The following is a 16,034-nucleotide window of genomic DNA, read 5'->3' as shown; positions in this document are numbered from 1 at the left end:
TCTGCCTCTGTCTCTCTCTCTCCCCCCTCCCTTCTCAATTTCTTTCTGTCTCTATCAAAGATAAATAAATTAAATATTTTTAAAACTTCCAGTGACATTCTTCTAGAAAATTAAACAAACAACTCTAAAATTTGTGTGCAACCACAAAAGATAAAAATAGCCAAAGAGGGAGTCGGGCTGTAGCGCAGTGGGTTAAGCGCAGGTGGCGCAAAGCACAAGGAGCGGCGTAAGGATCCCGGTTCAAACCCCGGCTCCCCACCTGCAGGGGAGTCGCTTCACAGGCGGTGAAGCAGGTCTGCAGGTGTCTATCTTTCTCTCCTCCTCTCTGTCTTCCCCTTCTCTCTCCATTTCTCTCTGTCCTATCCAACAATGATGAGATCAACAGCAATAATAACTACAACAATAAAACAACAAGGGCAACAAAAGGGAATAAATAAATAAAATTTTAAAAAATAATTTAAAAAAATAGCCAAAGAAATTCTAAGAGAAAAGAGAAAAATAGAGGCATCTTTAAGCAATACTACAAGTTATAGTAACTGAAACAATGATACTGGGAAAATATTTAACCAACTGAATAAACAGAGAACACTAAAATATGTTTAAAAAAAGTCATTTAGTGTATGGAAAGATGTCTAAAATCATACAGTGAGGAAAAGAAAGCCTCTTCCCCTCACAAGGCTAGAAATGAACCTTCATTATGACCCTGCAATTCCTCTACTAGGGATATATGTATCTTAAGAAGTCAAACACATTCATCCAAAAAGATGTGTGTGTACATATTTTCATAGCAGCACAATTTATAATAGCCAAAACCTGGAAGCAACCCAGGTATCCAACAACAGACAACAAGTGGCTGAGAAAGTTTTGGTATGGAATACTACTAAGCTATTAAGAACAATGTATTCACCTTCTTTGACTCACCTTGGATGGAACTTGAAGAAATTATGTTAAGTGAGATAAACCAGAAAGAGAAAGATGAGTATGCGATGGTCCCGCTCATAAACAGAAGTTGAGAAAGAAGAACAAAAAGGGAAACATAAAGCAAAACTTGGACTGGAGTTGGTCTACTGCACCAAAGAAAAAGACTGTGAGGGATGGAGGAAGGGCAGACTAAGGGCGTGGGGGAAGGACACAGATCTACGGTGGTAAGAAAAGATCAATGTTCCTATTAACCTAGTCTTATAAATTATTATTTAATATGTCAGGGGAATCGACTGAATGTCTCGAGTTCTGTAATTGCATAGATTTCAGTTCTGAATATATATATTCCCTAGTCTAAACATTTAAGGTTTCAGATTTGCCGGCTGAAAGAATTTGGACACTGGGCTTAAATTCTTTTTTTTAAACTTTATTTATTTATTCCTTTTGTTGTTTTATTGTTATTATTGTTATTGATGTCGTCATTGTTGGATAGGACAGACAGAAATGGAGAGAGGAGGGGAAGACAGAGAGGGGGAGAGAAAGACAGACACGTGTAGACCTTCTTCACTTGTGAAGTGACTCCCTCCCCTTCAGGTGGGGAGCCGGGGGCTCGAACCGGGATCGTTAGCTGGTCCTTGCTCTTTGTGCCACCTGCGCTTAACTCACTACACTACTGCCCGACTCCCTCTTAAAGCATTTCTAATAACAACTTCCTTTTTTTTAAAACCAAATTACCTATAATCTTAGACTAGGTAGATCAGGAACAACCAGTCCTGTCAGTAGCTAAGATAGAGTTATTTGTAAATAGCACTAAGTGACATAAATCATGGTGAGGTCTTGTATGGTACAGTACAGTAAATCCTACCCATGGATTTTTTAAAAAGTAAACCAAGCTCCCAGATAACTTTGTTTTAATAATAATTATCTATTGCTATCTTAAGATCTAACACAGCAAGGAACCCTCCTCATCTTCTTTAAAATCCATATTTCTCCCAGTCCTGGAGCCTCTGGGACTTTGTATTTCTTCATGCTTCTCCTCTTGATCCCCTCCCCTGTGATATTGCCTCTGCCAACCCCAACAAAAGCAATGTAACCAGTGCCTCCATATTTTACTTTGGACTGTATCCAGAGATGCCAAGCCTGATACGTCAACCTTCCAACTCCAATAATCTGGTGAGACTTTTCCTAACTCATGGACTCCCTAGTTCCATTTCAAAGGGCACATTCTATAACAAAGTTACAGACTCTAGATACAGGGGAAAATATGTACCCCAAAGTAAATAAAGTACATAGTAATCCTCTGTGACTAGACTTAGACTCAGTAAGTTCAACAAGCAAATAGAAAGACCGAAAGAAGACACCATAAAGTACTTAATCAAATGTTTACTACTTAGGCCTAGAAACCCTCCTCTCCTCTCCCCCCCACTCCCTGCCCACTTCAGTTCCCTCAATCACTTTAAGTCTAACCTCATCAGATAAAGTAAGGACTACAAAAACTAGATAAGGGCAAAAGATGGGTACAGTTTAATGATGGCTTTTTTGGTCAATTCCAAGCCACCCCATCATCTGCAGCCCTAGTTTAGGAATCCTTGGATTCTCACATTGATATGATGCTATACCTCTAATAGATCCCTCTCTTCACCATCACTGGCCACTTTCATCAGGAATGTCATTATAAGCCTTCTAGTGGGCCTCTCTAGTACCTTGCCCTCACTGCAGAGCAGCAATGGTGGGAACTCCCTCATTCTCCATTGGGAGACTGGGTCAACCTACTGCGCCACTCGAGGAAGACTGGTCCTGAAATGAGTGCAGCCTAGAACGTTCCTAGCTGTGACCATGAAACGTGACCCTAGACTGACAGAGGTTACACAGGCTCCCGTGCTAAATATGAATATACATGGCCTTAGGTCAGACTGATGGGTTTGACAGTTAATGGCATTTATATACTCTTCTCATATTTGGTAGCTACTCTCTCCCCCTGATTCAGCTTTCTAGTCCTAGTCTTAACTTTAACTCTGACACCATTGTCCCAGACAACACTTTTAGCCTACCAGCAAGCTAGCTATCAGGCGCAGGCAAAAATTACTAAAGTAATGGGCCACATGGAACATATCTAAAAAAAGACTTTTTATTTATTTATTTATTTTTATTTTTTTTCTTCCTCCTCCAGGGTTATTGCTGGGCTCGGTGCCTGCACCATGAATCCACCGCTCCTGGAGGCCATTTCCCCCCCCCCTTTTGTTGCCCTTGTTGTAGCTTCGTTGTGGCCATTATTATTGCCCTTGTTGACGCAATTCGTTGTTGGATAGGACAGAGAGAAATGGAGAGAGGAGGGGAAGACAGAGAAGGGGAGAGAAAGATAGACACCTGCAGACCTGCTTCACCACCTGTGAAGCGACTCCCCTGCAGGTGGGGAGCCGGGGGCTCGAACCGGGATCCTTACGCCGGTCCTTGCGCTTTGTGCCACATGCACTTAACCCACTGCACCACCGCCTGACCCCCAAAAAAAGACTTTCTTTCCAGCTTCCTCCCACACAAAGACTCCTAGTTTCATTTGCCCTATTCCCATTTTGGGGTGCCTGTTTATTAAACAATTTGCTTTATATCATATCGCCTTTCAGCCACCAAGTTGCAGGTGCTACCATGATGCCGTCTTGACCTCCCTGGACAGATGATCTTACCAACATGTCCCGGAACCACACCTCTTCAGACTCCTACCCCACTAGGGAAAGATAGTAACAGGATAGGGATATGGACTGACCTTCCAATGTCCAGGTTCAGCAGAGAAGCAATTATAGAAACCAGACCTTCCACCTTCTACACCACATAAAGAATTTTAGTCCATACTCCCAGAGGGATAAAGAATAGGGAATCTTCCAACAGAGGAGATAGGACACAGAACTCTGATGTTGGGAACTTTCTGGGATTGTACCCCTGCTATTTTACAATCTTGCTAATCTTTATTAAATCACTAATAAAAAAGAAAGCCTCTTCAACAAACGGTATTGAGAAAATTGGGCAGCCACAAGTACAAAAGGAACTAGATCATAACTTAACAGCGAAATACCAAAGTTAGCTAAAAATGTATTAAAGACTTTGAGATTAAATACTTAGAATAATATAGATGGAATACTTCAGGACCTTAATATCAGAGTTGTATTTGGAGACTCAACTCCGCTGGCAAGGGAAAATAAAGCAAGAATACAAAAACAAAAACTGTATCACATTAAAAGGCTTTATTTGCCAGCAGGGTTATCACTGGGACTCAGTGCCTACAGGATGATTTCACCATTCTCAATGGCCATTTCCCCCCGTTTCTTTCTTATTTTTAAAAAACTTTTTATTTCTTTATTATTGGAGAGAGACAGAAGGAAATTGAGAAGGAAGGGGGAGACAGAGAGGAAGAGACACCTGAAGACCTGCTTCACCACTTGTGAAGCTTCCCCCTTGCAGATGGGGACCAGGGGCTTGAACCTGGGTCCTTTTGCATTATAATGGGTGTGCTTAACGAAGTGCGCCACTGCTTGCCCCCCCTTTATTACTTTTAATAGAGACAGAGAGTAGAGAGGGGGAGAGAAAGAGAGACATTTGTAACCTTGCTCCATGGCTCATAAAGCTTCCCTCTTGCAGGTGACGACTTGAACCTGAATCTTTATACATGGTAACGTGTGTTCGACCAGGACTACTACCATCTGGCTCCCTAAAATCTTAAGATTTTTTAAATATATATATTTATTTTTTCCCTTTTGTTGCCCTTGTTGTTCTTTTATTGTTGTAGTTATTGTTATTGGTGTCGTCATTGTTGGATAGGACAAAGAAATGGAGAGAGGAGGGGAAGACAGAAAGGGAGAGAGAAAGACAGACACCTACAGAACTGCTTCATTGCCTGTGAAGCGACTCGCCTGCAGGTAGGGAGCCAGAAGCTCAAACCGGGATCCTTATGTCAGTCCTTGTGCTTTGTGCCACGTGTGCTTAACCTGCTACGCTACCACCCGACTCCCTTTTTTTTTTTTAAATAGAAACAGATAAATTGAAGGAGGTAAGGAGAGAGAGAAAGAGAGAGGGAGAGAGAGAGAGAGGGAGAGGGAGAGAGAGAGAGACACCTGCTGTACTATTTCACTGCTTGTGAAGCTTCCCCCATGTAGATAAGGAGCAGGGACCTGAACCCAGGTCATTGCATACCTAGTTGGTGCAGCATCTTCCAGCATCCTTAAAAAATGTTTTTTTTTTAAAGTTTTATTTAGGAGAGTAAGCAGTGGGTGGTCATTGGAAGTGGTAGATTTGCTGGGTAGGAGCCAAGTCCCAACAATAATCTTGGTGTCAAGGAAAAAAAAAAATAGAAGAAAGGTGATTATGCTAAGTGAATTAAGTATAGAGATGAAAGGCAACTTCTATTCACTTGTGTAACATAGATAACTATAGCAAACAAACCTGCAAAAATTATGATAATGATGATGATAAAACAAGTGTTAGGTGAGGATATGGAGAAAATTGGAACCCTAGGGAGTCGGGCTGTAGCGCAGTGGGTTAAGCGCAGGTGGCGCAAAGCACAAGGACCGGCATTAAGGATCCCGGTTCGAGCCCCAGCTCCCCACCTGCAGGGGAGTTGCTTCACAGGCGGTGAAGCAGGTCTGCAGGTGTCTATCTTTCTCTCCTACTCTCTGTCTTCCCCTCCTCTCTCCATTTCTCTCTGTCCTATCCAACAACGATGACAACAACAATAATAACTACAATAATAAAACAACAAGGGCAACAAAGGAAATAAATAAATAAATAAATAAATAAAAATAAAATACAATAAAAAAGAGTTTACACTCTTTAAAAAAGAAAATTGGAACCCTTGTGTTCAGATGGTGGAAATGTAATGATAAACTTATAGAAAATAGTAATGATGGTTCCTCAAAAAAAAAAAAAAAAGATATATGGGCAAGAAGATCGCTCACTTGGTGGAACACACACCTTACTATGTGTGAAGAACTGAATTCAAGCCCTAGCATGACATGGGAGAATCATGGGTAGTAGTTAAGGAAGTTCTACAAATGGTGGAGTAGTTGTGTGGTGTCTCTCTTCTCTGACTCTACATCTTAGCCAAAAGTTAAAGAAAATAGAAAGAGGAGGAGGCAGAGGAGGAGAAGGAAGAGGGGAGCAACATCACCATCATTACCATCGTTATCATCAACAATAACCAGGGAGCAGTGGAATTGCACATGATGAGGTCCTGGCACCATTTAAAAAAAATTAAACATAGGATAACCACATGACTCAGCAATTCCAATTTTGGTCATATAACCAAAATAATTAAGGCAGGACCTAGAAGAGATAGTTGCATGCCCAAGTTCATAGCAGTATTGTTCATAGTAACTAAAACATAGAAGCAACGTAAGTATTTACTGATGGTTGAATGGACAAGCAAAATGAACATACAAAATGGACATACAAATGAACATTATGCATCTTTAATAAGGAAAAAAAGTTTAAATGTCCTACATAATTTAAGCTTGAAGATACTGTGCCAAGTGAAATAAGCCAATCACAAAAACACAAATAATTTTATCAGGCCCCAGTAATATGAGGTATTTAGAAAAGTGCAAATCAAAGGGACAAAAAGTATGATGGTGACTGGTAAGGACTGGAAACAAAGAGATCATAAAGATTTGTGCTTAAGGGTGGATAATTTCAATATAATGAGATAAAACTAAAGAGTCCTCAAGATGGAGATTGGGGATAGTAGCACAGCATGAATGTATTCAATATCACTTACAAATAGCTAAATTGGTGAATTTTATATGTTTTAAAAGGTCTTACTATTTTTTAAATTTATTTTCTACTTTTTAAAAAAATATTTTATTTTATTTATTCCCTTTTGTTGCCCTTGTTGTTTTATTGTTGTAGTTATTATTGTTGTTGTCATCGTTGTTGGATAGGACAGAGAGAAATGGAGAGAGGAGGGGAAGACAGAGAGGGGGAGAGAAAGACAGACACCTGCAGACCTGCTTCACCGCCTGTGAAGCGACTCCCCTGCAGGTGGGGAGCCGGGGTTTGAACCAGGATCCTTCTGCCAGTCCTTGTGCTTTGCGCCACCTGCACTTAACCCGCCGCGCTACAGCCCGACTCCCTATTTTCTACTTTTTAAATTATCTGCCTGCATTGATTGGATACAGAGAAATTGAGAGGGAAGGGGGAGACAGAGACATCTGCAGCAGTACTTTAATGCTCCAGAAATGTTTCCCCTGTAAGTGGGAACTGGGGGGCTTGAACATGGGTCCTTGTGCATTGCAACATGTGTACTCAACTGTGTATGCCAACACCTGGCCCCAAAAGATCTTTATTATTTTTAATGACAGATAGACAGATAACCAGAGCAGTGCTCAGCTCTTGCTTATAATGGTGAAGACTGATCTCTGAGTCCCAGCATATATGTCTTTTGCATAACTATTAAGCTGTCTCCATAGCCCTTAATAAAAATTTTTTAAAAAACTGAAAGAAGGACCAGGACAAAAGCACAATAGTAATTAACCCAAACTTGCAAGCTTGAGGCTTAAAGGATACTAAGCTTATTCTCTGGCAGCAACATATTCCAAAGCTAATTTCTCTCTTGTTTGCTCACTCTGTCCCTCTTATGAAAATAAATAACAAAGAATTAAACTGGCAGATAAATTTAAATACTTCTCCACATTAAGAGATACCATCAATAAACTAAACAGATAACCTACATGTTGGGAAAAAATATTTTCACACCATATATATAGTAGAAACTTGCACATAGAAACTATTAAGAACCTTTACTTGTACATCAGAAACAAACACCAAAAAAGAAAAGGAAAATACACCCCAACTTTATTTTAATTTTCAGTGCCTTAGTTGCTCAACCACTTCCAAAGACACTCAACTTTAAAAGAGCAAAAGACAAAAGTAGATATTTCCCCAAGAAAGTATAAAGGATCATTAAAAATAAAATATGAAGTATTACACATTGATAAATATATACAAATCAAAATGTACAAATCAAATGTACAAATCAAAATTACAATGGAATACAATGTTGTATACATTGGGATGGCTCTATAAAAAAAGACAGAGTTCAGTGAATGTTGAGATAATGGAAGTTTTATTCACTTTTGGTAGAAATATAATATACAAAATTGTAAAACGTATGAGCACATATCCTACCTATACTAACTGTATGTAACTAACACCTCAACACCAGAAGGGTGAGAGCAGCACTCAGGAGTCTCAAGCTCTTTCTATATTCAAATTGTCAGTTTGGTCTAAATAGTCACACTAGTGAACCTATTTTTTGAATTGTTCACAAGACAATTACCAGTCTATAGCAAGATAAAAGAGAAGAAAAAAAATACAGAAGAATATATTGTTCCTTGAACTGTGGTCTATATAAGGGGCTAGGCCCTGAGATGTGTATCTCACTCTAATGCCTCATAGAGGGATCAAAACACCACACAGAGACTTATGATGTGAATACTTAAGAAAGAGTAATTTTTTAGAAGAGAAAATGGGCACCACAGCATTCCCACCAGTGATCTCCAAGCCCCCTGCTGTGGAACATTTAGAGTGAGCTGAGCAACTGACAACAGGAAGGAGGGGTGGGGGAGGGGTGTCCTCTGGGACACAGTTGGAGGCATGGAGATCATTTTTCTCTCTCAAGGCACAGTTCAGCAGGGCAGACTCTGTAGTCTTCATGACTGCATCAGTCCCTAATGGCAAAAGAACCCTAGTCCAGGAGTCCTGAAGCTGCTGATGTGGAAGGAAGTCACATTTGGAAAGCACACATCCAGGGGCTGTGCCGCTCAGAGGTAGGCAGTGGCTGCCTTCTGCAGTCAGCACAGATCTGGAGCTGACTCTTGGGCTGACCTCTGTGCGTGAGGCAGAGTCACTAGTGCTGGAGTAGACCCCACACCCACTGGCTGATTCACCAGGGACATGTCAATGGCAGCCTCTGTGCAAAGGCCCCCCTCCCTGCTGCCTTCTCTACTCTATCGAGTGGTTAGGTACGAGGTTAGCCTAGTGCTGCAGGCTTGGGGTCCCCAGATGGAAGACTCCAGGCCAGTACTAATGCCTGGACTATCACATGTCAGACTGGACATGGTGCTCATCCTCATACTGATTTGCCTGCCAGGACTATGCTGTGACCCGGGAGCAGTATATTACTCTTCCTATGAAACAGTCATTCCCAGGAGTCTGGCCGTGCAGGGCAGGCATGAAGATCCAGTGGAAAAGGCATCCTATGTGCTCTTGATGCAGGGCCAGAAGCAACTGATTCACCTCAAGGTGAAGAGAGAGTATTTTGTGAAGGACTTTCCAGTCTTCAGCTACCACAATGGCATCCTGGGCCAAGAAATGCCATTCATCTCACATGACTGTCACTATGAAGGCTACATAGAAGGAGTCCCGGGCTCTTTTGTTTCTGTCAGCACCTGTTCAGGTCTCAGGGGCATCCTGGTTAAAGAGGGAACATCGTATGGCATCAAGCCCCTGGAGACTTCACAACGGTTTGAACATGCCTTGTACACCGTGGCACGGCAGGCTCGAGCCTCCTGTGGCGTCTCTGCCAAAGGCAGCCAGGCAGTGCCCACCAGCAGGCAACAAGAGCACAGGAAGCCCAGCAGCGCAGAGGTGCTGTCCTCCCTGTGGACACGCACCAAGTACGTGGAGATGTTTGTCGTGGTCAACCACCAGCGGTTCCGGATGTGGGGCAGTAGCATCAACGAGACAGTCCAGAGAGTGATGGACGTCACTGCCCTGGCCAACAGCTTCACCAGGGGCATCAACACAGAGGTGGTGCTGGCTGGAATGGAGATTTGGACCGAGGGGGACCTCATAGAGGTTCCAGAGGACTTGGGAGTTTCGCTGAGGAATTTCAATAGCTGGAGACAAGAGACGCTGTCGGCTCGGGTGAAGCATGACGTCGCCCACATGATTGTCGGTCATCATCCTGCAGGGGCCATGGGCCAGGCGTTTCTCAGTGGCGCCTGCTCACGAGGCTTTGCGGCAGCTGTTGAATCCTTCCATCACGAAGACGTCCTCCTCTTTGTGGCACTCATGGTCCACGAGCTGGGGCACAACTTGGGTATTCAGCATGACCACCCTGCCTGCATTTGTAAGGATCAACACTTCTGCCTCATGCAGGACAGCATCACTCCGGGAAGTGGTTTCAGCAACTGCAGCTCTGACTACTACTATCAGTTCCTGAGGGAACACAGAGGGGCCTGCCTGTTTGACAGGCCTCAGCACAAAAGCCGCAGGCGTAGGAGTGCCGTGTGTGGAGATGGTGTGGTGGGGGATGATGAGCAGTGTGACTGTGGGCCTGACTGTGGCAATCACCCATGCTGTGACAAAACATGTAAGCTGAAGGAATTTGCTCAGTGTACATCTGGATCTTGTTGCACTAGTAATTGTGAGCTGGAAGCAAAGGGTGTTACCTGCCGTCCTTCTCATGGAATTTGTGACCTCCCAGAATATTGTGATGGTGTCTCTGATAAATGTCCTGAAGACAGTTACATGCTAGATGGTAGTAAGTGTGTTGGATCTTACTTTTGTATCAGTGGTGTTTGTGTAGAGCCTGACAGTCAATGCAGAAAGATTTATAAATTACCTGCAACCTCAGCTCCACCAGATTGTTACAAAGTATTTAACTCAAAAGGAAACCGGTTTGGAAACTGTGGTCTTCCCTCTAGTCCTGGTGACTCATATGTTAAGTGTACAGATGAAAACATGAAGTGCGGGAAAGTAATATGTACAGGTTTTGAATATCTACCAGAACTGAAAGTCAATCAATCATTACTTCAGGTACCTTTCCAAGGAAACTACTGCTGGAGTATGGATTTTTATACCTCCACTGATATCCCTGATGATGGAGATATGCTTTCTGGCACTTACTGTAATGTGGACAAAGTCTGTATTAATAGTTCTTGTTCTGCAAACACTTTGTTCAGTGATGATTGTGAGCCATCAGTAATGTGTAATGGGAAAGGAGTTTGCAACAATTTAAAGCATTGTCATTGTGACTATGGCTTTGCTCCCCCTGACTGCAAACGAAAAGGAACTGGGGGTAGTATAGACAGTGGTTCCCCCTCTGACAGACCAAAACCAGGTACAACTAATACAACTAATACAAATACTCAAAAAACTAAGGATAAATTTTTAGACCTAGCATCTTTAGGTATCATTATCGCTTTGCTTGTCATACTGCTTATACTTGTAGTTATCTGCATTGTATGTTCTCGTACATCTTCAAAAAAACCTCAAAAGCCCACAAAAGCAGGAGAGACTGTCCCCAAAGAAGCTGCCCCCAAGGAGGCTGCCCCAGCGGAGGCTGCTCCAGTGGAAGCTGCCCCCAAGGAGGCTGCCCCAGCAGAGGTTGCCCCAGCAATGGCTGCTCCAGCGGAGGCTGCCCCAGCAGAAGCTGCCCCAGCAGAGGATGTTCCAGAGGAAGAAGAAGAGGAAGAGGAAGAGGAAGAGGAAGAAGAGGAAGAGGAAGAATCAGAGTCATAAAACAAATAGTGAAAGGACAAAAGCAAATATATGAAATACTGCAAACATTTAGGATAAATGAGACATTCAATGAAACAAAGGTTAAAGGGAATTTGATCATTCTAGTGGCTCTGCTAGGACTATACAGTATATAAAAATATTATAATGTGGGAGGAGGGATTCTCCTACTTTTATTACTCACATTAGTAACTAAAAAATTTATCAAATTTATTATTGTAATACTTCCTACTTTTTCAAATTTCAATTAAACTTTTCATATGCATTTTTTTTACATGAATGCTCTTATCTCTAACCAGTTTTTCTAGTCACTAGAAACTTTTTCCAGAGTAGGCCATCTTTCATCCAAGTTGTTGAATATACAATAATGTATGTATCTGAGTTTATTGCTATCTCTTGGATTTTTCAAGTAATAACTACCTGGTACGTGAAGACAATATGTTTATAGCAATTGTTCTAATTTCCATTCATGAAATGAGAAGTTTCTAAATCCAAAAATAAACTAGATACTTTCTAGATTAGTAGACTCCATGTGGTGTTATTTATTTACACCACTTTGTTCTAGGTCTCTGTGGGAAGGACTATATCCATTGAGGCAGAAGACTTTGACACTCTCAGGGACAAGAGGATAGATTTGAGGTCTGCCTTTTTTGATTTGACATCAGATATATATCCAATTTACTACTTCCAAGTTCCTCCTAAATCAACACTATTTTACCTAAAAGAATTATTTTCAGGGGTTGGGCAGTAACAGGTTAAGTGCACATGGCGTGAAGCTCAAGGACCAGCATAAAGATCCCAGTTCAAGCCCCTGGCTCCCCACCTGCGGGGGGGGGGGGGGGTCACTTCACAAGTGGTGAAGCAGGTCTGCAGGTGTCTATCTTTCCTCCTCTCTGCCTTCCCCTCCTCTCTTAATTTCTCTCTGTCCTATCCAATAACAACAGCATAAAAAACAATAATAATAGCACAACAACCTTAAACAACAAGGGTAACAAAAGGAAAAAAAAAAGAAACTATTTGATTAAGAACTTTATGGTACCTAATACAAAAAAAATTATTTTCTCCTAAAGCAGCTTTCATAATCCTTTCTCTCTAGTAATTCTCACAGGAAACTCTTCAGACCTCCAGATATCTCATATTTGATAAATGTCTAGGATCTAGAGTTAAAATACTGTTTATTTACCATTATTATACTATACAGATCTCTATCACAGTTCCAAGCACATATATGAAGTAAATATTTGCCTTTTAATTTTTCTTTCTTCATTGTTTTTCATTTATTAATGAATAGTGCTTTACAAAATTTTAAGATTCTGGGGTTTAATTTCACCCACACACATGGTTTTGTGAATCATACATTCTACCAAGTTCTGTGTTCTCCCTTTTTTCTTTATTTATTAAAATTAATAGTTGAGTGAAAAAAAAACAGGTGGGAGAGATACCATAATGGTTATGCAAAGGGACTCTCATGTCTGAGGCTCTAAAGTCCCAGGTTCGGTCCCCATACCACCATAAGCCAGAGCTGAATAAATAAATAGAATACATAAATACAATAATTGTTAACTGGGGTCAGGCAGTGGTAGTGCACCAGCTGATCACACACATTACAATGTGCAAGGAGCCAGAACAAGCCTCCAGGCCCCACTTGCAGGGGGAAAGCTTCACTAGCAGTGAAGCAGGTCTGCAGCTATCTCTCTTTTTCTCTCCCTCTCTATTTCCCCTTTCCCTTTCAATTTCTCTTTGTCCTATCAAATAAATATTTAAAAAAGAAAAAACTATGAAAAAAATAACTGTTGACATCAAAACTATCCAATTATAGTTAACTAAGCTTAGCAGGTGGTAGTACTCTGTGAAGATATCGCAAAGCAAGCATAATGTCAACATTATTCATTCTACACTGAGCACTACGTTAAAGACTTTACTTTCATTGTTTTAGTATGATAGTAATTAGGATAAAACATTTCAGTAGTTTGTTTTTTGGGGGGTAATATGTGGAACTGTAACCTCAGGCACACTTAAATTCACCATTTAAAGCCGTTTTTTCCATTTAGATCAAGTGAGACAATGGGGGTGGGAGGAGGGGAGAGACCCAGACTGACCACATCACTGAACCTTCTTTTTCTGCCACAGCACCTTCCGTGTACGGGAGCTCAAGCCTAAACTGTGTGCATGACAATGGAGGAACCCGACCTAGTGAGTTCTACACAGTCCCCAACATTTCATTATCTTAATGAAATTAAGTTACTCTTTCCAGCTATCTAGGAGACCTCTATCTTGTTCATGAGGAACTGTACCAAAGACAATTCGCTCTCGATCTAGCAAGTCAGTTATTCTCCCAAAGGTTCAGATAGTGATGTACTACCATATTTTACCTGCTTTCCTTAGGCAATCATTGCATTCTCTCTCTCTCCCTCTCCCTTTCTGGCTTCTCTGTATCTAGAAATAAGTAATTTTTTAAAACAGAGGTGAAGGACAGTGACCAATGGTTTCACTCATATCTGGAATATAAATATGTAATATAAAATTATTTAATATGTACTCCACATATGTCTCTTAGATTCTGTGAAAGCTATGGTGGGTATCAAGGGTGTAGAGCATGGGAACTTTGAGATTGGGTATGGTGAACTGTACACATAATATATAGATGTAAAACTATACCACTGAAATCTTGTAATTTTGTAAAACAAGGGTAACTATTAATAAAGTATTTTCAAAATAAGTGACAGGCTTCTAGGACATAGCTCACCTGATAGGGCTTGCATCTTACAATGCACAAAACCCAGGGTTTGAGCCCCAGTGCCAATAGGAGCACTGTCACATCAGGGGAAGCTCCAGGTGGCGAACTAGTACAGCGGCATCTTTCTCTTCTACATTCTATAGTGTTGTAAATCAATGAAAAGTAAACTTGTTTTTAAAAAAAAGTAAAAGACCGGTAATGCCTTCATGTGGCTATTCATACAAGTCCTTAGAGAAGAAAAGACTATGCTACTTTCAGAATAGTCATTTGAGTGTCACTGTATAGTCAGTGTTTCTAATACTTGAAATGCTAGTCATTTTTGAGAGAGGGAAGAGAAAGAATGTTAGGGGGATGAAACAGACATCTAAGCTTCTTTCATTGTCAGCGTGTACCTGCGACATGGTGCTGGGGTTCGAGGCTGGGCTGTGTCTATGGCAATGCAAGCGCCTCCCTAGGGACCCATTTCCCTGAACTGCCAACTGTGGATTTACAAGTCGGAAGGAGAAGGATGCATACCAGATGATCTCATTCACAGGTGGGATTTATTAAACAAAGAAAGGGGAAATACAAGGAAAACATTAATAAATGATGTCAGTTTTTCAGCAGATCTGAGGACACAGAAGAGAGGAGGTGAGTGAAAGGGCCCCTGGAACCTCCAGGGGATGGGGCAATCTGGTTGTGGGTGAGGAGTGCTGGCAGTTTGGTAGTTGACAGGAAGCTATGAAAGTGTGCCTCTATAACAAACTCTGTAAATATTTACATATTTACTTTCTTGTCAATAAAGTGGTAGCATAAATTGTTGTTTTCTTGGTAAATTTATACTTGAACTAAGAGTCTGTTCTGCTAACCGCAGTCATGAGGAGAGGTAGGTTTTTTACTTCTACCTATAAATGTTCTCACTATCTTGTCACATAGATGAATTTATCCTTTCACTTCAGATTGTGGTGTTTCACTTCAGAAACTCCAAGTGTAGAATGTCAACCCTTCAGCTCCAACATTCTGGTGAGGCTGTTCCCTAGCTCATAGGACTCTTCAATTCCATATTGGGCAGTGCACCTCCTAACAAAGCCACAAAACCTAGATATAGATCAGGGCCCATGAGACAGACTTGTGCACATGTACCCATAAGTTAGGGGAAAATATACACTGTAAAGCTAAAGTGCACAATAGTTTGCAGTGACCCAAAATAGCAAGCAAGCAAAGACAGGGGTTGGGTGGTAGCGCAGTGGGTTAAGTGCAAGTGGCACAAAATGCAAGGACCTGTGTAAGGATCCTGGTTCGAGCCCCCGGCTTCCCACCTGCAGGGGAGTCGCTTCACAGGTGGTGAAGCAGGTCTGCAGGTGTCTGTCTTTCTCTCCCCCCTCTGTCTCCCCTCTTTTTTCCATTTCTCTCTGTCCTATCCAACAATAATAACAATGACAACAATAACCACAAGGATAAAACAAGGGCAACAAAAGAAAACAAAAATAAATATAAATAAATACATAAATACATCTAAGGTTTATTGTGTTACCTTTGTTTATTCTTCACATCACTTGCTGATCCTAGGATCCTTTAGAATTCTTTGCTGTATTTATTTTCATCATATGTAAATATAGTTATCTTTCCATTTCACCAAAAAAAAAAAAAAAAGACACGGGGGTTAGGCGGTAGTGCAGCAGGTTAAGCACACATGGTGCAATGTTGGTCAACATTTCTCCTTTGGCTAGTTCTGCTTCTGTTTCTATCCGTGTCATGCCAGGTTCCCCTGCATTGCTTAATGCTGTGGTCTATTTACATAATCATTGTTTTGTTTGAGACCCGCCACTAGTTTAATCCCCACTGGTTCGAGCTCTTTTTCCACTCCGCCCCCTCTCCTAGTAACATCCTG

The 16,034-nt window shown here is 41.4% G+C and overlaps 2 protein-coding genes across 2 annotated transcripts in view; one reads left to right on the top strand and one right to left on the bottom strand.

Annotated features, from left to right (window-relative positions):
- The window catches only part of TMEM116 (transmembrane protein 116), a 163,495-nt gene that overhangs the window by 68,951 nt on the left and 78,510 nt on the right, over nt 1-16,034 (bottom strand). The window lies entirely within an intron of this gene.
- On the top strand, nt 8,545-11,946 carry LOC103119281 (disintegrin and metalloproteinase domain-containing protein 1a-like). The gene has a single exon (XM_016190531.2). It carries the CDS (start codon nt 8,860-8,862, stop codon nt 11,428-11,430), a length of 2,571 nt encoding a protein of 856 aa, XP_016046017.1. The 5' UTR covers nt 8,545-8,859; the 3' UTR covers nt 11,431-11,946.

Source organism: Erinaceus europaeus, chromosome 6 (assembly GCF_950295315.1).
Source record: "Erinaceus europaeus chromosome 6, mEriEur2.1, whole genome shotgun sequence".
NCBI classification, from domain to species: Eukaryota; Metazoa; Chordata; class Mammalia; order Eulipotyphla; family Erinaceidae; genus Erinaceus; species Erinaceus europaeus.
Note: the sequence above shows the minus strand (reverse complement) of the source record. Positions and strands in the feature narration are given on the sequence as shown.